This window comes from Myotis myotis, unplaced genomic scaffold (genome assembly GCF_014108235.1).
Source record: "Myotis myotis isolate mMyoMyo1 unplaced genomic scaffold, mMyoMyo1.p scaffold_m19_p_34, whole genome shotgun sequence".
Lineage (NCBI taxonomy): Eukaryota > Metazoa > Chordata > Mammalia > Chiroptera > Vespertilionidae > Myotis > Myotis myotis.
Window position 1 is genome coordinate 507,180 of NW_023416340.1, and position 23,284 is coordinate 530,463.

Genomic DNA, 23,284 nt, shown 5'->3' on the forward strand with positions numbered 1-23,284 from the left:
AATGAGTTGATGTGCTCACAGAGTCAGCTTAATGCTTACAAGCTGAGGTCTCTAAGCTGCTGGCAGGAACCAGGGGATGAGAACATAAGAGTATGTCGCTTTACTTCCAGAACCTTACTTAGTCCACCAAGCAGTCTAGCAGGCAAAACTGCCCCTGGTCGGGAATCACCACATCATGGTAAACTCAAATACCAGTTGACCAGCATGACTAATTTATAAGCAGCAGCTATACCCAAAACCTTTGCAAAAGGACAACTACTATTTACTGAGGCTTTCTATGCGCCTGGCACTGAGCAATTAGCTTCTCCCAAAGGGCTGACCCGCTGCTCTCTCTGAACTCCAGGCAGGAGGGTGCTGCTGTGACTCCAGTTAGCACTTCCTTGCTGAACTGCCCCAGTCCTTAAAGGGGCTATTTTCTGAGTCCTACGCTCACATGCAAAGACTCATTCCTACTTAACCCATTTCATTATTTCTATACAAATGGATATTACGTGCTTCAAAATAGTTCATCCCCCAACTTTCCTTGTCCCCAATTGGGTCAACACCATTAATTACTATGGGAAGAGCTTTACTCATAAATAATGTAAAGATAAACTTCAGCCCTGTCTGATCTCCTTACTAGTTTATTAAGGAGGCTTTATACAGCTTTATGTATTTCCCTTTGGAGAGCTAGCACACACTTCGTCTGTGCTGACTTGGAGGGGGAGTTCCTGGAGTCTGCACAGACCAAGGGAAGGAAGGAAGAGGGATGCAGCTCCCCTCTCTTCCCTGGGGAAAGAAGACCAAATACTGTCTAAATGCAACCAAAAATGCTTGGTAGATTTTACAAAGAAAAGCTACATCTCCACCTCAGAGTCTCCCTGCAAAAGGGTGATGGTTCTGCAGAGATACTGACTCTTGCAGGCCTGGGTGAACACATGGTGCCTGGGACAGGTGACTGAGGGCCTCCAATACCGTAGCTGTGCTACATGAACTGGGGCGTGGAAAAGGAAGTAAGTTGGGAGGCACATCCCCAGAAGGTCAAGGTGATTTTTCTCTCTCTACTTTTCTGGCATTTTCTGCAGTAAATATGAGCTATTTTTACACTAATTAACAAACTGGTACTTTTACATGTGCTTGCAGTGTAACGGAGAATGAGTCACCTTTCTCTCTCTGTGCCTCAGTTTCTTTGTCTGTAAAAAAGGGTTAGTAACAGTATCTAGCCCCACAGCTTGTGCTAAGCTAAGCACTCAATGTTAGTGATTATTTTTAAAACAACACTAAAAAAATTACTTAAAAGTGCCAAGCAGAAGGAGCCAAACAATACTTAGCTAACAGCCCCTGCCGCCCCCCTACCCTCCGCCCCAGTAAGGAGGGAGGGAGGGAGAGAGGGAGACCTTTCAGGAGAGGAAAACTGGTTTGGGGGCCAAGGAAGAACTCTGTAGAGGGAAAAGTGGTGCTGAGAAAATGTTTGATTTATGACACTGTTATCTCAGGATCAACTTTAGAGGGTAGGTCACTTCAACAAATAAAAAAAGAGATTTGAAAAAAGCAAAAATGATTAAGAAACCAGACCTCCATGATGGTCCTCGTCTCCATTCACTCAGATGTGTGGCCCCTGAGAATCAACTAAAGAGGAACCTAACTCGGGGGCGAATATCAAGAAACCATCTGGACTCTGCAGCCACATATGCAGAAATCAAAGCCCAAGGCGCTCCCGGCTCCCCGGAAGCCTCGAGCCCTCACCTTGAAGGAGAAAGTAATCCGAAGTTGTGCGCTTCAGAGCGGCCTTTGCTTTGTCGCTGCTCCAGTCCACTTCCAGGGCTTCTTTAATGGAGCAGAAGACCACTTTCTGTTGAAAAAAAGGCAAAACAGCTCAGGGATAAACTATGCCCGGCTTTAACTCACAAGGCAGTACAGCTCTTCACCATTGAGAGAAATGTCATTATCTAAGGTTTACTGTTCATTAAAGGAAGCTGAGGCCACTCAAATCCAATAAACGTTTATTAAGCACTTACTGAGTGCTCCTCTGGGCACTGGGACACAGCAATGAATAACATACTCCCTGCCTTGAAGGAAGACAGAGCAAAGCAAAAGCCCTAATACCATTCTGGTTCTTTCTTTTACTGGTTGCATTTACACTACAGAAATAAAAGCGAAGAAAAATATGTGTCTAGAGATATTCAATAAAAGTTTTTTTTAATAGTAAATAAAAACGAACAAAAATTAATAAATGTTTCTCAGTAGAGGAATGTTTGCTGCTGCTGATGGATGACAATACTAATAAGTAACAGCAAGAAAAAGAATAACGGGCCCTGGCTGGTTTTGCTCAATGGATAGAGCGTTGGCCTGGGGAAAGAAGGGTCCCAGGTTCGATTCTGGCCAATGGCATATGCCTAGGTTGCGATCCCCAGTGGGGGGCATGCAGGAGGCAGCCAATCAATGATTCTCTATCATCATTGATGTTTCTCTCTCTCTCTTCCTCTCCCTTCCTCTCTAAAATCAATAAAATATATTTTGAAAGAAAGCTATAAAAAGAAAAAAGAACAACGGGGATGAAACGAAAGCTGCAGGCTATGGAAATGGAAATGGCATTGGCAAAAGCCCTGTGGTAGGGGAAGTATGGCTAAAACCTATTAAACTAAACCAAATAATCTTGGAAAATGCCATAATATATACTTTAAAATGTAAACAATTAAATATGAATGAGAAAATGGTTTCCCTTTCCTGAACAATTCCATCCAAAGTCATGTACTGGGACTGAGGAAGGGCAGGAAAGAGAGAGAGTGTGTGTAGAGGAGCTGGGGACCTGGCTGGAGGAGACAGAGCATGATAAGAAGGGCTTCCCCAGGGACAGCAGAGAGAGAATGACTATATCCACAGACTGGCTGCAACTAGTAAATATACTGAGATTCTGGGAAGCCAGGCTTCTCAATGTCAGAGAAGAGAATTGGAAATATGGGGAGAAAACTAGAACGAAGTCTGTGGTTTTGGGGATAAACTCATTTTCAATGTATGGACAGATAAAGAAATAAATGTAGATGCAATTCCCTGAAACAAGGAAGTGCTCAAAGAATGATGGGGACATGAAACAGAAAACAGGACACAGCTTAAGGAAGTACCCACTGGTCAAATCTGGAACAATTTGAGGGTAAAAAGAAATAATAATAGATTGCAACACTTAAAATAAACTAGAATCTATTAGTCCACAGACCTAAAATTAATCAAGTTTAATGAGGAATGGGATATTTACATATTTTCAAAATACCTCTCTATAAAATACATATTAGTCACACAGGGAAAGAGGAATTGTATTCAAAGAAGTCTGGCAGACATAATCTCATTCAAATGATGAAAGTGAACATTAGCAGTAAAGGGCATATGGAAATCATGCGCCAGACCACAGAACGTGATGAGAAGCATCCGTACCATGATATCTTTGCCAAAATGTGTAGCTGGAATCTAATCATAAGGGAACATCAGATGAACCCAAACTAAGGGACATTTTACAGACTAACTGGCTCGTAATCTTTAAAAGTGCCATGAAAATCTAGATGCACGCATGATCCTGAACTGGACCCTTTGCCAAAGGGACATGACTGGGGCAACTGGCAACACTTGAATGGGGTCTGAGGATTAGACAGTAATGATGTAACTGGATGAGTTTCCTAATTTTGATGGCTGGGTTGTGGTTATGAAGGATGACTTGTTTGAGAAAATACAAACTGAAATATCTGGGAATGATGGTTGGGGCATTATGTTGGCATCTTACTCTCTGACAATTCAGGAAAAAATGGTTCTCAGTACTGGTTACTTTTACTGGGTTTAAGATGGATGTGTATAAATAATTTCAAACTTACAGAGGTATGGGTCCTCTCTTTTCTTTCTCTACACACACACACACACACACACACACCCCGGCATCGTACAAATCCCCACCCCCCTCGATATTTAAAACAGACAGGCGGGGGGGGGGGGGGGGAGAGGGAGAGAGAGAGACTGACTCAAAACAACAAGAGTATAATTTAGGAGGCTTACTAAACCAAGATCTATCAGCTACCAGGCAATTTACATAGCTTACTAAGGACCAAAATGGATATTATAAATGAAATTCCAAATTGTTAATGAAGATTAAACACACTTGAAGTTTACTTTTTCTTTTAATCCTCACCTGAAGACACGCTTAGAGAGGAAGGGGGGGAGAGGAGAGGGGGGAGAGAGAGAGAGAGAGAGAGAGAGACATCGATGGGCTGCCTTCCATATATGCCCAGACCTGGGATGGAACCCACAATCCAGGTATGTGCCCCAACCGGGAATCTAACCAACAACTTTTTGGTGCATAGGATGACCAACTGACCCACATCAGTCAGGGCAAAACAGTCAAGGTTTTTTAAAAAAAAGTGTTTTTATTGATTTCAGAGACAAGAAGGGAGAGAGTGAGAGAGAATCACCGATTGTCTGCCTCCTGCATGCCCCCTACTAGGGATCAAGCCCGAAACCTGGGCAGGTGCCCTGACCGGGAATTGAATCATGACCTCCTAGTTCAGTGATGGCAAACCTATGACACGTGTCAGAGGTGACATGCGAACTCATTTTTTGGTTGATTTTTCTTTGTTAAATGGCATTTAAATATATAAAATAAATATCAAAAATATAACACTTTTACTATGGTTGCAAATATCAAAAAATTTCTATATGTGACACGGCACCAGAGTTAAGTTAGGGTTTTTCAAAATGCTGACATGCTGAGCTCAAAAGGTTCGCCATCACTGTCCTAGTTCATGGGTCCATGCTCAACCACTGAGCCACACTGGCCAGGCAATAGTCAAGGTTTTAAGATGGCTTTCTGCCTCTGAGTTGGTAAACAAGATGTCTACGGTGCCCTCAAACCTTTGGGTCAATGGGTCTGTTTGACCTCAAAAGATAAGTCATGTAGTCAGCCTACTGACCTTTAGTGCCTTATACAGGCTGCCAGACCCTTCTTAATGAGCTTTAAACACAGATCAAGCCATCAGCAGTATGCTGGGAATGCTATCATAATGAGGAAACAAAGTTTTATCAGATTTGAAAAACTACCAAGACCGTAATTCAGAGGTTCTGTAGTTTGCCTCACCGGGAACAATGCTAACAATCCACTGGTCCGTTAGGCCACTATTGGATAATGAATGAGAAAAAGAAGTTGTGTTTTAGTCTCAGCCCCACCTCTAACACTGGGACAAGAGTACAAATGAAAACCCATATATCACGTCTACATGTTTAGTTATAAATCAAACTAGCAAGCTACTAAGTCAAAGATATTGTATTCTCCTGCCTTAATAAATATACCTTCTCCACAGCCATCTTGGAAGATCAGGTTCAAATTTGGGATTCTCACACTCCTTGGGGTTCTCTGCCAGGACGAGGTGCACCGGGAAAGCTGTCCCCCAGTTTTCCCTTCTCTTTTAGCTTTGTCCTCTAAGCTCGTCCTTTCCCACCAAATTCCTTCCCAGGGCGTAGGCATGTAGACACTGTGGTAAAGTCAGCACTCCAGAGGCAGTTCAGGGAGGAAGCCCAAAAATGCCTGGGAAGCAAGCCTGGGTTGTCTGGGTAGAAAATTCCAGGGTCCCAGGTGTCCAGAATGTGGTCTAGAACTGAAGGCAGAAGCTATGGGCTCCAGTGGACACATCTCCTTGATGCCATGGAATCCTCACGCTATGAGAGGAAGAGCTGGAAGGAGGACAAACTGGGACCTTCTAGAGCACTAGGGCCAAGGACAGAGGCCCTTTTGCCTCCCAAAGTCTAAGGACAGAACCATCCCAGTTTTGACACTAAGTTGTGACCCCAGGCAAATGAATTTACCTCTCAGGCCTGACTGTGGCAGACAACTTTTCGGATGTTCCCTGGTATCTGGGGAGGAGGCCCACAGTGGCCCTATCTGTAATATGTACTAGCCCTCCAGCCACAGGTGACAGAGCCAGTGGAGGGCCCATGGCCCAAGACTGACCAATCGGAGTCTTTATCCGGGGAAGTGAGAATTTGAAAGTTGGAAGCAGAGCCATATTAATGGCAGGGCTCTTAAGAGACAGGCCAAATTCCTACCACCAGCTGCCTGGTTTTTTACCCTTCTCGGATCACAACAGTTATTCAATGCTTCTTGTGTTACTCCAGCCTGCCTCCAATTAATGCCCCCCCCCTCCTTGTTGTTGTTAATCCTCACCTGAGAATATTTTTTCCACTGCTTTTCAGACAGAGTGGAAAGGGAAGAGGGAGGGCAGAGGGAGGGAAGGGGGGAGAGAGAGAAGGGGAGAGAGAGATAAACATCGACACACAGATGTGAGAGACACATTGACTGGCTGCCTCCTGCAGGCACCCTTATTGGGGGTGGGAAGGGAAAGGCTCCTGCAACCCAGGTACGTGCCCTTGACCGGGAATCAAACCTGCAACCCTTCGGTGCATAGGCTGACACTCTAACTAACCATTAGCCCTGGCCAGGGCTAATGTCCTTTTTTGTTTTCCAAATTACCAAAAGTCTACTATCGACTTTCACAACAATTAAAAATAAAACAAGCCGAAGCCGGTTTGGCTCAGTGGATAGAGCGTTGACCTGCGGACTGAAGGGTCCCAGGTTCGATTCCGGTCAAGGGCATGTGCCTGGGTTGCGGGCATATCCCCAGTGGGAGATGTGCAGGAGGCAGCTGATCGATGTTTCTCTCTCATCGATGTTTCTAGCTCTCTATCTCTCTCCCTTCCTCTCTGTAAAAAATCAATAAAATATATTAAAAAAATAAAACAAAACTTAACCAAGTCACCTAATTTATAGTAGTTCAGGTGCAAGAGGCGATGCCTGTGTCACTCAGCTCACCGGCACTGAATTTATAGAGAAAACACACTCGACTGTGCTCTCAGGGAATGAAGGTTCTTTCAGGTGAAGCGCCCAGGACAGTGTCTGCTGAGCAGTAGCATCCATCTACCTGAATGAACACACTAAGACGGTAACTTCCACATCTCATGTGGCCCTTCCACTTCTCCTCCCTTGGCTCCTGGACCCCTCTGACTAGAATGCTTAACGCTTCGCCTCTGCTATCCACTCTTTCATGGGAAATCCTGAGCCTTAAGGATTTCAATCTCATAGTTCAGTTAAGACTAGTGACGAGCCCTCTTACACTCACTCTTATAGCTTCCGGAGGTAGGGACCACAGTGAAAGACACAGCACCGAATAGATTAGATTTTCAATAAATACTTGTGAGCTGCTTCTCATTTGCCAAAAATCCCAACAGTAAATATAAAAGGTGAATTCTCCACATGGCCTATCAGCCATCAAGTTATGGGGTTGTGCGAGGCCATTTAGAAGTGTGGGAAACTGCAGTGACCTTGCCCATGTAAGAGGAGACTGGTTCAACAGATCACAGCAAGGCAATGTACACCTGCTCTCCAAAGTAGATGTAAGTCGGGAGTGCGCCCAAAAACACATTGAATAAAAAAAGCAAAACACAATACATGTCATACATATTAGGTCATTCATTATATGCCTTATAAGTATTCATATATATGAATTAGTACTCCAGCTTTATTAAGTACACATGCACAGAAAGTGTTCTGAGAAGAATGTTATAGTCCTTACAGGGGAACAGGGTTCACATTCTCTCAACTTGTTCTGTGTTTCCCCGCCTGGGATTGTGAATAAATTTTACTTTTTAAATCAGGCTGAACATCTGTAACATGATATAGTTCTGGATATAAAATAAAGTTGAGCCCTGACCTGTTTGGCTCAGTGGATAGAGCATCAGCCTGCGGACTGAAAGGTCCCAGGTTCGATTCCGGTCAAGGGCATGTACCTTGGTTGCGAGCACATCCCCAGTGGGTCAATGGGTCTGTTTGACCTCAAAAGATAAGTCATGTAGTCAGCCTAGTGACCTTTAGTGCCTTATACAGACTGCCAGACCCTTCTTAATGAGCTTTAAACACAGATCAAGCCATCAGCAGTATGCTGGGAATGCTATCATAATGAGGAAACAAAGTTTTATCAGATTTTAAAAACTACCAAAAACTGCAGGAAGCAGCTAATCGATGTTTCTCTCTCATCGATGTTTCTAACTCTCTATCCCTCTCTCTTTCTCTCTGTAAAAAATCAATAAGATATATTTTAAAATAAATAAATAAATAAATAAATAAATAAAGTTGAATATAAATCAGCACCAAAACAACTTTTAAAACTACAAACTTCACCTGGCCAGTTTGGCTCAACTATGAACCAGGAGGCCACAGTTTGCTTCCTGGTCAGGGCATATGCCCGGGTTGCAGGCTCAGTCCCCAGTGTAGGAGGCAGCCAATCAATGGTTCTCTCTCATCATTGATGTTTCTATATCTCTCTCCCTCTCCCTTCCTCTCTGAAACCAATAAAAATATCTTTAAAAAAAGAAACATATGCATACCTTATTTAAAAAACAATACACTACAGGTTTCTAGGTCTACTTTCCATACCTATTCATGGGAGACTGTAGTTTTTAAAAAGCACTCTAACAGCAGATTTTTGTGGATGACCTGCTGCTCTCCCATGCTGCCAGCAGTATTGGAATAAACGGCTCATATGATTCAAAACAAACAAACAAACAAAGCACTCTAATAAATGACAACCACAACCGGAGACAGTTTTCACACTTCACAGAGTGGCAAAAGGGCCTGAAGCTAGCACACATTACTGTTGTACATTGTTGGCTTTGAAAGGTAAACGGATAAAACTACTCGGGAGTAATTTAGCAGGCAGGGTCTGATGAAGGTGAAGATGCACACATCCCAATTTTCACCCTAAGTATCTGCCCTGGAGAAAGCACACAGGTGCCCAAGGAGGTTAGCTACACCCACGAAACACTGACTGTGGCCACCCAATTTGTAACAGCAAAACTTACAGACTGAATGCCCATCAAACAGCAGAATAAATAGTGATCTATTCATACAACAAATACCCTACAGCCGAGAGAGAGACAGAGAGAGAGAGAGAGAGAGAGAGAGAGAGAGAGAGAGCGCGCGCGCGAGAGAGAGAGAGACCTGCAGTGCTGTCCAAGAGAACTTGCTGTGAGGATGAAACATCTTCTGTCTTTGCAATACGGATGCCAATAGCCACGTGTAGTTACCAAGCGTGTGAAATATAGTTAGAGAGGCTAAAGAAGCAAATTTTTCATTTTATTTAATTTTAACTAATTTCAATAGCCACATGTAGCCAGTGGCTACCAACATGGACGGGGAAGCCCGGGAACTACAGAGATATAACACTGCTCTTAAAAGGCAGGTGGCGGCATTCACAGAATATGAATCAATCCTTAAAAAGTTAAAAAGCACACCAAACAATTCTATATTGCTGGGAAATACATACGTAGTAGAAGAAATGCATGGGAGGGAGAACCACGATGGAGGACAGTGGTTAATTACGTTGGGAGAGACCGTCAGGGGTGAGCCCTCACCACAGTGGTAATGCTTTATGCTCTAAGTTGGGTGATGGGCACATGGTTAGCTATATCCTTCTTGACTTATACCTACAACATCACACAATAAGTTCTATTCCACTAGTTAGACTTACGAACACATGATAAAACACCATGCCAAGCAGGGCTATATCCGCCCTTTCAGGTACATTAAGTCCACACAAATGCCTGCAAGCCAGGTGAGGAGAGAGAAGCACACAGATTAGTACAATAGTACTGGAAATGTTTTTGTTTTTAAGTTGAATAGTGTTTTATTGTTATGTCCCAAAACTTGCATTGATGTGGCATGATTTTTATGCATATCTCCCCCCCTTCTCTCTCTCTCTCTCTCTCTCTCTCTCTCACACACACTCTCACACACACACACACACACACACACACACACACACACAGGATTGTGCTGGATTCTAGGAAGAACCCTCTTTTCTCACCCCTAGAGCCCAGAAACTTTCCCCTTGTGAGACAGGGCACCACCAGCACCCACCCCACACTTTACAACCATCAGATTTAAAAAAAAACCTGCTATCTGAATTCCACCAACCTTTCTGCAGTTTGCACCCTGCCTTTCCCTGCCACCCCTCCCCCAAACCAAGTGATTCTGACAATTAGCAGCATTTGGGCCTGAAGGCTCTGGTCTAGGCAACTCAATGACTTCTACGGATTTCTAGCCAAGCCCCTTGTCCTGTTTGGAATTTTGTTCTTGGCTTAGCTCAGAAACCTAAACTGCCCTGACTGTGGATAGAGCATCGGCTTACGAACTGAAGGGCCCCAGGTTCGATTCCGGTCAAGGGCATGTGCCTTGGTTTCGGGCACATCCCCAGTAGGAGATGTGCAGGAGGCAGCTGATCAATGTTTCTCTCTCATCGATGTTTCTAACTCTCTATCCCTCTCCCTTCCTCTCTGTAAAAAATCAATATTATGAAACCTCATGTACTACAAAGTTAATCCATTTAGTTGATCACAGAGAAAGTTAATTCAACAATTCTTTTTTAAATGACAATAATCTGCTCTAAAGCTATCGTATTGTATTGCAGGAAGCACAGACATTTCCTGGATATGACCGTACCAGGCACTGTCTCGGAGTACAGCAGTGGACAAAACTGCCCCTATGGAGGTTAAACTCTAATGGGAGAGACACTGACAAGTGATTTGAAGAGTAATCATGGTTACAAATCAAGATGCCACATAAAGAGGAGGAATGAAGCTAGTCAGTCATGAGGAATGTTTCTTTAAGGATGGCAGTGAGAGGAGGATGACTGAGTTGTCAACAAACTGCTCAGGAAGGGGGAATCAAAATAATGAATCACTTCTCCACCGTGGAATTTCACAACTAATTCATGAGAGGAGTATTAACAGTGCCCAAATTAGTCACCCTCTATTTTCAGAAGCAGAGGTAAAACTAAATCTGCATTTCTTAGCATGTCATGAACAAATCCTACTTTATGATTAGTTTTTAAAGTGCGACTAGGCCCAGGGCAAGTAACCACCATCGCATCTACTCCTGTCTGGCAGCCCCTAACAATAAAGAAACATGAGCAGCAAATGGGAATGGTAACAATACTGTATCCCACCACCCTCATAACAGTTCCCATTATCCTAGACACTCCCAGGGGAATCACCTTGTAAGTCCTAGGGTGAGCCAGTGCCCTTAGCCTCTGTCTGCGCTCTCCCACCTGCTGCTCTCACAGAGCTGTGTGACCTTGGCAGGTCATTTAACTTTTCTTAGCTTCAGCATCATCTGTGAATGGTGACAACAGGATTGTGATTCCCTGCACCCAAAACACTGCCTGGCACACAGTAGGCATTTTGCAACTCAAAGATACAGAAAGAGCTGGCTGTTCTGGAGTGAGGAAAGCCCGAGTCACATCTGTGCTTTTGGTTGATCCTGCTTCCTAGGACTGGTCCTGGCTTCAGCGCCTGGCAAACTGGCCTTCACACGCCAATTCTAACAACTCTTTCTCTGGGAAACTTTCTTTTTTTTTTTTAAATATATTTTATTGATTTTTTGTTACAGAGAGGAAGGGAGAGCGATAGTTAGAAACATCGATGAGAGAGAAACATGGATCAGCTGCCTCCTGCACACCTCCCACTGGGGATATGCCTGCAACCAAGGTACACGCCCTTGACCAGAATCGAACCCGGGACCTCTTGGTCCGCAGGCCGATGCTCTATCCACTGAGCCAAACCGGTCAGGCCTCTGGGAAACTTTCTTAACACTTCCTCGCCACAAAACCATTACTGTACTCTCTCCTGCATCCACTGTGCATCAGGTTTGTGCCCAAGACCCAATTCTGATTAAATCTGTTACACGACTTCTCCTGGGCAGCAAAGGAAGCAAACAAACTACTGAGCACCCGTCTCCGGGCTATGGACTTCCCTGCTGCTGTACTTATCATGATGCACATGTGCTAGAAAGGCCCCGTGTCTTCCTAGACGGTGTGAAAACCACAACCTCTGTTTTCCCTCTTTGTTTTTTAACTGTTTCTAATTTAGGAGCACAATGCGTACCTTGAAGCAAAAGTGGCTTTACAACATTTGGACCCTCACCAGAAACCTTTCACAGGAAACAGGAAGTGGCTGCTTCCCCACCCCCATCCTGCACTCTGAGCATAACCCAACTAGTGATTCCATACAATTTAGGCAAAAGGACAGAATCTGAATCAAAGGATTTTTGAGTTGGAGGAAAACTTCCACACCTCAGAGCGGTCTCTGCCAAAACGGAGGACACTTGTCGGTACAGGGTGACGAAGTCCTGGCCCAGACCGTGCAGCCCAGTCCTTCCACCGCGCTCGTGGGGAGGCCGCACAAAGGCAGGGTCTGGCATCCCGGGGATTGTCATGAGGAATGCACTGAATGCCTCGCAACCTCAAGGGCTCGAGGTTGGAATCCCGGCCTGAATTGTCCAAGGGAAACAGCTGACTAACAATGTCAGCTGGGCATATTTTGATACCTTCAACTTCGGCCCCATGTAGGAAGGGGCTGCACAAAGAGCTCTGTGACTGAAGAGCCCTAGGAATGGTACCCGAAGGCCTCCCAGCGCCTGTCAGGGCTGCCGCATTCTCCTCATAGCTAGATAAAGTGGCTCCCAAAAGAGGTTTCCAGATCAGCCCCAGTGGGCACCACCAGAAGTGACTCCCGGGAAACTTCCAGCTGTGAAGGGCTAACAAAGCCAGGCACTCTCTATTTGAATGTGAAAGACCCGCCTCAATCAAAGAAGCCCTTAAGCCATAAAACCCTTCACACCAAGGCCAAGTGTCACACTTGTAAGAGGGTGTGATTTATAAATTGACAGCACCCACAAAGCTGCTTTTGTACTCCTCCCTTAGTTAACAATTTATCTCCCCCCACCAAACTCACGGTGCTATTCAGATAAGGCTTGACTGGGCCTCAAGAAGAAAGAAAGGAAGAAAGAAAAGGACCCAAGTTTTGGCCAAAACACCAATGTTCACTCAGGATAATTATGGTCCTATGAATAGACACTAAAATTAGGGCTTAATAATTCCTCTGTATCACACTCACAGCATCAAACTATTCCAGTACAAACATAAAGAGCAAGAAAGAGAAAATCTCCAGCGAAGCCTTGCTGGAAACTTGAAGAGTTCCACTTCTGTGGTTTCTGCAGTCTCTTTTGTGGTTTCTGTGCTCTTAGAATCCCCCCTTTAGAGCAATTTTAACTCAATGCTCTGACCAGCTGTTTTTCTTTCTCAACATTTAAATCTACAAAGCAAAGAGTAAATATGGGCTTGGTCGTATCTTTCCTCTCAGTTCGACAAAACCAATTCTGACCACTTCACCTGGTTTTCCCACCACAAGATTCCCTCTCAGATTCCACGGCCAGCTAGAAACCAGCGTCTCTGATTCCCTTTCCACTACTCTTCTTAGAAAATGTATTTAAATTACCGCACCAATTCCAAGTAGAATCTAAGTATAAATTTAAAAGTATACACCTGATAACATTGGCCAACCTTGAGGCCTTTGTTCTTGAAAGATTTGGTGAAACCAAAACAAAGCTTTAAAGAAACAAAACAATTCAAGTTTAAACTGTCTTCTGCCCACTTAGGACCTTACTAAATTGTCTACCAATCTCACCTTTCTTTAAAATAAAAAAAAACAACAGACAAAACAAAAGTAATGCTCTTTGGCTCTGGCTGGGTAGCTCAGTTGGCTGGAGGGTTGTCCAGATACACCAAGGTTGCGGCTCCATCCCCAGTAAGGACACATATAAGGACCAACCAATGAATGCATAAATAAGTGGAACAACAAACTGATGTTTCTCTTTCTAAAATCAACTAAAAAAAATTCATGGCCTTTGCTCAAAAACAGTCTTTCTGATATTACTACACACACCAGGAGTCATATTGGTGGCCCACAGACCATATAAGTCCTGTAAACATGTTCTCTTTAGCCTCTGCTGTTGACAAGAACAACATTGGTGACTAGGTTGCCAGTATTAAAAAGTTTGAGACAGAGCATTAAAAAAAAAAATCTACATTTTTTTAAAGTATATTTTTATTGATTTCAGAGAGGAAGGGAAAAGGAGAGAGATATAGAAACATCAATGATGAAAGAGAATCACTGATTGGCTGCCTCCTGCATGCCCCACACTAGGGATTGAGCCCGCAACCTGGGCATGTGCCCCTAACCAGGAATCGAACCGTGATCTCCTGGTTCACAGGTCAATGCTCAACTACTGAGCCACATTTCTGATTGTCTTAAAAATCACGCCCTACGCCGAAACCGGTTTGGCTCAGTGGATAGAGCATCGGCCTGCAGACTGAAGGGTCCCAGGTTCGATTCCGGTCAAGGGCATGTACCTTGGTTGCGGGCACATCCCCAGTGGGGGGTGTGCAGGAGACAGCTGATTGATGTTTCTCTCTCATCGATGTTTCTAACTCTCTATCTCTCTCCCTTCCTCTCTGTAAAAAATCAATAAAATGTATTTATAAAAAAAAAAAAAAAAATCACGCCCTAACTGGTTTGGATCAGTGGGTAGGGCGTCGGCCTGTGGACTGAAGGGTCCCAGGTTCGATTCCAGTCAAGGGCATGTACCTTGGTTACGGTCACATACCCAGTGGGGGGTGTGCAGGAGGCAGCTGATCGATGTTTCTCTCTCATCGATGTTTCTAACTCTCTATTCCTCTCCCTTCCTCTCTGTAAAAATCAATAAAATATATATATATTTTTAAATCACATCTGGCATCCTGGATCCACACATCCCCTCCTAGCTCAGCTGGCTGGCACTAAGCAGCAGCTACCCCCCTTTAAATGGGACAAGCACTGGCCCAGTCTCCCCAGACCCTCCCTCCAAGCCCCCCATGCTGGCTTCCCTCCTATGCCACTGTAACTGCCTGTTCCCATGAGGCTCAGTGTTCATGACCCTCCCCCCACAGTACACATACCTTTTTGACCATAGTTGTCTCAGATGAATCCAGTTTTGCTCTCTTGGTATCAGGGCCATCTTCTACTCCTTGGCTGACCTTGGCAACTTTGGTCTTCTCCCTAGAGGGTAACAAGGGAGGGAATCCAGTTCTACTCTACGAATCACGCCGTTAGAACAAATAGAGCATTACCAGCTCACAGAATGGGATGTTGGTTAAGAGCCAAAGTTTTGGAGTCAAACAGTTCTGGGTTCAAATCACAGGTTGGCCACCGAATACCTGACGAGCCAGTCACCCACTATGTGGGAGTAACAACTGCTAACAAAAGATTCTTGTAAGAAGAGAAATAACATACATTTCTTAGCATACTGCCTAGTAAGCTCTCAATAAACTTTGTGAACGTACCACTTGAATCATGAATTACTCTAACTGAATCCCTCCCCTCTGCCATGGGGAACTCACATTAAAATAATCTGGACTGCTTTCCTCTATGACTTCGTTATTCATTTATAATGTGTCCAAAGAACTAGATTTTCTAAAGCCACAAAACGTTGCAGTTATGGGAGATCCTGAACATGTTTGTCCTTCCCCCATGTCAATTTTACAGGCAAAAAACCTGCAGACCAGAGAAATTTCAGTGACTTGCCTGAGAAGCTGAACTAAAGAAAGTTCTTGACTTGATAGGAAGCTCACCTGCACACAGCAGGGACTCTCTTTACCTCTCAATCTTTACATCTCATGGCAGAGAGGGGGTGTCAGTGGTCAGAAAATTACAACCAAAAAAACCCCAACTCATGTAGTTTTACAACACTGGTACCATCTTTCATCTAGAAGCTACAAGTTCAAAACATGGCAGGTCCCATCATGTGAGAATCACCACGGTCTGCAACCGCAGTGTTCAAAATGAGAGGACAGGGCTGCTGGTTGCACAGAGCAGTCTTTGGACCATGGAGCCTTTTATTTCCAAGGCAGGTTTTGGCTGAGTGTGCCTCCAGGGTTGCCCATCTAACATATTTTGTACTAATTTTACTATCTCTCAACCTGAAAAGTTTGACCTGCTAAGCTGGACAAAAATGTTTACAATCCAAAGAAGTCTTCCCTAAAAGCGTGCTTCACCCCCTGAAATCCAGAGTGATCAAATCCCCAGGTGATGTACTTCAATTGCCTCGAACACTGCTTTCTTTATGCTTTAAATTAGACCATCATTGTGGAAGGCAAGGTCCCCATTTCCTACAATGCTGAACACACAATCTATGTATCAGAAGCTGTTAATGAATTGGCTTCCCAATGTTCTAAGTGTTATAGTAAAAGACTTTCCTTAATGGTTCATTTTCTAGCAGTGAGTAAAATGACACTTTGAAAATGTTATATTCTCTCCTCCTCTCTCAACACTTACTCTACAAATTCATGCTCTCCAAGATTGGCAAATGTGTATCCGTGGTAGCCAAAAACATCTCCTGTAAAGAACTTGATGCTATTTTTGTGGCAGATCTGGTCAACTTTAATTATGACATCCCTGGAGCAGCAAGTCAGACATACCTGCAGAAAGAAAGAAATTGGCTGGGTGTGAGTTCTGCAAACCGTGAATCATTGTCCTGATGTCTAAATAAATCTTAATGAACAGTCTCACTAGGCATGTCTAAAGCCAGTTTCAAACTGGTACAACAGGTTCCTTGGATCCTATGGCTAGAAGACAAAAGAAAAGTTGCAGGTTTCAGTGCGTAGAAAATGTAAATTATGAGACGGTTACTTTCTGCAACCAAAATGAAATGTGTTTAACTAGAAAGTAAAAGCCATTTAATGAATTTGTTTCCCCTGATCCATGAACACATATAAACCACATTTCATGGGTTTCCATGAAAAGAAAAAGACACTAATAACCCAAGTGTAAGTTATTTCTAAGTGATTAAATATATTAAAATCTGAATAAGCTACAACAAGGAGCAAGACCAGTTTTTAAAATTGACCCCTAGTCACGTTTAAATACAAGCGCACTTTTCCCCCTTCTTTTGATTAATGTGTTAAGATAAAAAAGATAACCAAGTCCTGTTGAGATTATTTTTCCATGTGAAAACTTTATCTGAATTTAAGGACAAAAAAAAAAAGGGTTATAGACCAAGTGACCTTCCATTCAGACTTAGACAATGAACTGGTGATTCACTCAGTGGAATTATCAATGCTGCTCTGAGGCCTGTAGGTTCTATTCCAATAAGTTAAGGGATTGGAAATGGCTAAATTTCATGGCATAAAACACCATCATTTCTGGAGAAGCTTTGTGATCACGGCCAAGAAGATAACTTCTAATGTAGACCTTTTTCATTTGAACATAGAAAGTTGGAGAATAAATTACAAAAGGATATTTTCATTTGATAGAACCTCTCTGCTGTTGTCTGGCAGGCAGACTACTGAAATAACACTCATGGAGAAATACGTGCGTCTAGTGTCATTCAGAGGACACAGCCTCCCAAGGAAAAATCAAATCTAAAAAGGTGAGACGACCACGACTGAACAGGCAATCAACTGACCAAATGGAAACATACAGAGTCACAAGTGGCTAAACCCAATTCCGGACCAGTCAAACATGGCCCGTGAGGCAGTCTCGCCTGCCCCGTGCACATGCATTATACAAGCAACTGGCCCCACACTTCAGTTCTAACAAAGCTTCCAGTTGCTAGAAGGTTGAGGGACACCTAGAATAAATCAAATGTGGTTGCTATGAATAAAGGAATGAAGAGAAGACCTTCATCCACATGGAAAATGTGCCAATATCTGGAGTTATGAAACAGAATGAATTAAAAAGAAAAAAAGGACAAAATGCACAGATGATCCATCATTTCAAGCCCATATTTGAACAGATGCGCATATGAAATATAGCAGCGTGAAAAACAAACTACTCAACCCGAATTCTAACCTCTCGTATAATGGGCCTTTCATTTAAAAAACAAGTAGATCATCTGTGACTATTTCACAATTTTTCAAGCTTCTTGCAGGGTACAAGGAACCATGTCTGAAAGGTCACAGGCACTGAAACAGAATTTAACTTGTCCTTTCACCTCTGCAGAGATTTGGCAGAGAAACCAAGTGAGGTTGGATATGCCTCATTTGGCTTATGACTACAGTGATTTTGTCTAGATATCCATGGCAACATGGTCAAAGTGGCTGTGAGAGAGACAGACCAAGATCAGGTGTGCTCTTTTTAAAGACAAAACACAAGCTGTAGTTTGGTATTTCTAACCAAAAAAATGACTCTGCTACAGAAATTAATCACCAACTTGTTAAGTTTTCAGGAGAAAACATTTGCAATAATATGTATCAAAGCCATGTGCAAAGATTCTGGAAGGAAGACAAACACCAAGGATGAAACCTGGTCTAGGGGGACATATGCCCAAAGAATAAACCAAAAGACAGCAACTCACAGCTAGAGCAGACCCAACATACTGGATCCACCTGGCAACACGTTCAATCTACTGAGGCGGTACAGCAAACCTACAGAACAGGACAGCTTATAAACTTACTTGGGAAAAAGCTCAGAATTCGAGATTCTAATGCTTTAGTGTACCTACAACACACACCATTAGCGCTTTAATTTCCCCAGATCAGACACTCTCTATGAAACTTACAGCATCAAATTGAGTGAAAAATGACTCGGGCTTCTTTTCTATATTCTCAGTGTCCACCTTCACTTCCACCATGGGGTTGAGATTCTGAGCTCGCTCCAAACAGGCTTCGGCCCTGTTTCGACCAAGAGACCCAGTACGGATCAAGAACTGAGCTCCAAGGTCTTCTGGCGATACCTAGGAAGAAATTTTTCTTAAATACTTAAATTTGGAGAAAATCGTATCTCAAAGACAATGAACCTTTCCCTTTTAAAGGATAACTAAAATACCTACCATTTGATTGCATTACTGTTCCTACAGGACTCTGCCTGATGCAGACGCCCTATACTCTTTGCTTCTGAGGCTTTGAAACAGACATTTAACTTTTACTGGGCATTGATGGTTAAAGAGCACCCCCTTGTGTTTATAAAGAAAATTCACACTAAACAGAAAAGTCCATGCTTTCTTCTTCAACTTAGGTTTGTAACTGCTATCAAAATGATGTAATTATTAGTGGTAAGCATTTACCAGATACCTACCATGTGCCCCACTCTAAGCATTCAGAAAGAAACATAAGTAGTTTAAAGGATGAAGTCCCTTTCTACAGTGGTTTAAAATTAGACCAGTGCAAATTTCAGACACAATTAAGAATGCTTGAGCCCTAACCGGTTTGGCTCAGTGGATAGAGCGTCGGCCTGCGGACTGAAGGGTCCCAGGTTCGATTCCGGTCAAGGGCATGTACCTTGGTTGCGGGCACATCCCCAGTGGGAGGTGTGTAGGAGGCAGCTGATCAATGTTTCTCTCTCATCGATGTTTCTAACTTTCTATCCCTCTCCCTTCCTCTCTGTAAAAAAATCAATAAAATATATATTTTTTTTTTAAAAAAAAGAATGCTTGAAATAAACTCTTAAATTCAATGAAAACTCAGAGGAGGAAAGATGAGTGGGGACTGGAGCAGAGAGATGATTTCACCCATAAGGCTGGATGTACCACAGAGAGCCTCAAAGCCAGGTAACATAATCACATGACAGTTCCCACTGGGATTACAGACTCCATGTTGTTCACAAAGCATCTCTCCCCAAATCAAACATCTAATTTAATCATTAATCTCTAGATGTGACTTCGTCACCTTCACCAAGACTGGGTTCCCTCCTCCCCTCCTGCCAAGTTCTCACAGCACTGCCTCACTACCTTTCCTTCAAGAAAATGAGCCGGTCCTTCTCCCATTCAAGGCCAGCCCTCTAACAGGATCCTTGACCCATTCCATCCCACTTCTTCAGAGATCTCATTATATTATGAGAAGCCACCCACCAGAGGTGGGAAACCTTTTTTCTGCCAAGGGCCATTTGGATATTTATAACATCATTCATAGGCCACACAAAATTTCCAACTTAAACATTAGCCGGCTGTATTTGGTCAAACATTTAATTAATTCACCCCCAATGCTTGGCAGAGCCAGACCAAATGATTTTGAGAGTTTTACACGACCCACAGGCCAGAAACCTGCTATACACCATAGTGGCTAAGGGCAAGGCTCTGAAATAATTCAGGCAGGAATCAAATCTTTTGTTCAAATGTGACTCAACCACTTACTGTGTGACCTTGAGTAAGTATGAGGGAATCACAGGTCAAATGCAGATGTTAATAAAAACAATGCACTTACTAATTACTCTAATACTAATTATAACTATCCATACTCTGTTCCCTTGGCCTCTCAGACCCTGGCTCTCCTCCTCCCTCCACAGACAGTCCAGCCTCTACATGGGTCCCAAGATTCCATCTCAGAATCACTCATCTTTTCACTCTGTGTAACACCATAAACCAACTCAATGCTTCTTTTAATTCCTACCAGAATTTCCTGGTATTTCTTAAATCACTCTTACCCGTACAGATTTCTTCCTGATCTGAGCCTTGTATTGAACTAACTGCCCACCAGATACTTCCTCCTGGATATCCCACAGGCCCTTCATATTTGACTCTTGTATTTGTCTCTGTTGATAAGCCCATCAAACTGCCCATCCAGTCATCCGAACCAGAAACCTGGTGTTCAAATCCTTGGTATTTCCTCGGTAGCCGTCATCTGCTAAGGTGGCTAAGAGCATGGGCTCTGCCAGGAGTCAGACTGACTGAGTCATTGTCTCCCACTAACTAGTGTGACCTTGAGTGGGCCAGTCCTTCACTTCCTTTTCTCAGTTTTCTTACAGGTAAAATAGGGATGATAAACTCTACAAGTGAGAGTTTTGCTGACTAAATGACACTATAGCCACAGCTCTTAGAACAGTGTCCAGCACCTTCAGTAAGCGTCCACTGTTGCAAGATATTCTTTGTTTTTCCTTACGAGCTCATATACAATCCTATCAATTCTACTAAGTTTTCCTCACCTCTGTGTGCTTCCTGCCCTATCACCAATACCGTCACTCATATCCTTTTCATCTCACCAAAACGGCTAAAGCAACCTTCTAAGTGGTCTTTTACTCTTTATCTTGTGCCAACCATAGTAGATACAGTAATTAGTCATCTACCCAAAGTCCAAAGCTGACCAGGTCACTCCTCCCCACATTGGAAACTCCTCAATGAATCCTTATCACCCACGGGTGTAAGTAAAAGCTCACAGCGGGGCTTGCCAGCAGGCTCTTCAGGACTTGGACCTTACCTGCAACCTGGTCCCACCTCCCACCATTTTGAGCTTCACACTCTAAACATTCCACACTGCTTTCTATAGTCTATTTCTCCCCTGCTGTTTTGTGCCACTGCTAATGGCCCCTGCCTGAAATACAGCCCCTCGCCTTGATCAATCTCTACTGTTCTTTAATACTCAGCTCAGATCAGAACTCCAGGAAGACTTTTATGTCCCCCTATCACAACCTGAGTCAGGGAGCCCACTCTGGTTTCTGGGGGAAAATTGAGAATGGGAACCAAATACCTATAATACTTCAGGGTAGCAGAAGGGGATCTTGGATGCTTATTGATGTAAACAAAATGAAAACCTCTAAGGGGCAGAAAATAACATCCTCATTTTATAGATGAGCAAACTGAGTCTCTGAAAGGTTAAGTCCTTCGCTCACCTTGAGGAGGGAGGATCTGAACTCAAGTCTGCATGATTCCAAGGCTTCTGCAGTATGTAGCACTGTCTGCCTGGGATTTTTCTCGTCATGGGGAAGGCGGGGAAAAGGGGGACACAAGCAAATTGCAAAGGGCAGAGGAACCACAGTGTTCATCAGCTATTAGATTTATGAGATGGGGGTCAGGGAGGGTAACTTGACTGGGACCAGGTTACATGAAGCCAGAGGTTCTCTGCCCTCCCTGACTGTCAGGCTCACCTGGAGGCCTTTTATTTTAAAATAACTCCCCAAAGATTCTAAAGCACAGATGGGACTGAGAACCTCTGTGTGAAGCCTTGAAACCAGTCAGAGGAGTCAGGCCTTGCATTGGAAGGCAGTAGAAGGCACTCTAAGTCCTCAAAGTAAAGAGGTAGGGATGACAATCAGCCTGTTCACGTCAACACTGGGTGGCCTTCATCACTGGACTGAGGCAGTGACAGGACCATAGCACACACCCCTCGCTGTTAGATTATCGTTCCCCATTCTTGGATTTCTCCGACCAGATGAGGAAGTCAGCATCCCCATGTGGTTTCATTTATTCCACACCAAGGCCTCCAAGTTTAGGAACCATCCTTCCTTGAGTCTCTAACTCTTAACTTCTCTCGACATTACACATTAGTCTAGATGAGGTGTTCCTGCCTCTAGGGGGCACTGTGGTTGGGGAGAGGTCAAAGCAGCAGGTCCTCAGACTATTAAATAACCTGAAAGTTTGCTTGCTGGAATTTTCCTTCCTTAGGTTTTATTTTTATTTATTTTTTTAACCTTCATCTGAGGATATTTTTCCATTGATTTTTAGAGAGTAGAAGAGAGAGAGAAAGACAGAGAGAAATATCGATGTGAGAGAAACACATCAATTGATTATCACCCCGACCAGGGCCCAGGCTGGGGAGGAGCCTGCAACGAAGGTATGTGTCCTTGACCAGTATCAAACCCAGGACCCTTTGGTCTGCAGGCCAACGCTCTATCCACTGAGCAAAACCGGCTAGGGCTTAAAAGGTTTTAAATTCAAGTCAAAAATCAATATATGACTGATATTAAGAAAGCCAAGCCCTAACCGGTTTGGCTCAGTGGATGGAGCGTCGGCCTGTGGACTGGAGGGTCACAGGTTCGATTCCGGTCAAGGGCATGTACCTTGGTTGTGGGCACGTCCCCAGTGGGGTGTGTGCAGGAGGCAGCTGATCGATGTTTCTCTCTCATCAATGTTTCTAGCTCTCTATCCCTCTCCCTTCCTCTCTGTAAAAATCAATAAAATACATTAAAAAAAAAAAAAAAAAAGCAAGCAAGCCAAAACACGCCCTAGCTGGTTTGGCTCAGTGGATAGAGTGTCAGCCTGTGGACTGAAGGGTCCCAGGTTCGACTTCAGTCAAGGGCACTGCCTGGGTTGTGGGCTCGATCCCCAGTAGGGGACGTGCAGGAGGCAGCCGATCAATGATTCTCTCTCATCACTGATGTTTCTCTGTCTCCCTCTCCCTTCCTCTCTGAAATCAATAATAATATATTATTAATTAAAAAAAAGAAAGCCAACTCATGTTTCTTTTCATATTGCAGTAAAATTTTTAAAAATTAATGATTGCAGCCCTGGCCAGGTGGCTCAATTGATTGAAGCGTCATCCAGTGCACAAAAAGGTTGCAGATTCCATTCCCAGCCAGGGCACATACCCAAGTTTTGGGTCAATCCCCTGTCAGGGAGTGTACAGGGGGCAAACAATCAGTGTTTCTCTCTCACATCATGTTTCTCTCTCTTTCCCTTCCTCTCTTGCTAAAATCAATA

The 23,284-nt window shown here is 43.6% G+C and overlaps 1 protein-coding gene across 3 annotated transcripts in view; it reads right to left on the reverse strand.

The window, feature by feature from the left end:
• SAE1 (SUMO1 activating enzyme subunit 1) overlaps positions 1-23,284 on the reverse strand; it is a 79,538-nt gene that overhangs the window by 35,628 nt on the left and 20,626 nt on the right. For all 3 annotated transcript variants that reach the window (XM_036302861.1, XM_036302862.1, XM_036302863.1), the window contains exons 3-6: positions 18,437-18,610; positions 16,213-16,355; positions 14,838-14,937; positions 1,726-1,831 (exon numbers count right to left, since the gene is read on the reverse strand). In XM_036302861.1, the coding sequence (XP_036158754.1) occupies positions 1,726-1,831; positions 14,838-14,937; positions 16,213-16,355; positions 18,437-18,610 (523 nt within the window). The remainder of the gene's footprint in view (positions 1-1,725; positions 1,832-14,837; positions 14,938-16,212; positions 16,356-18,436; positions 18,611-23,284) is intronic.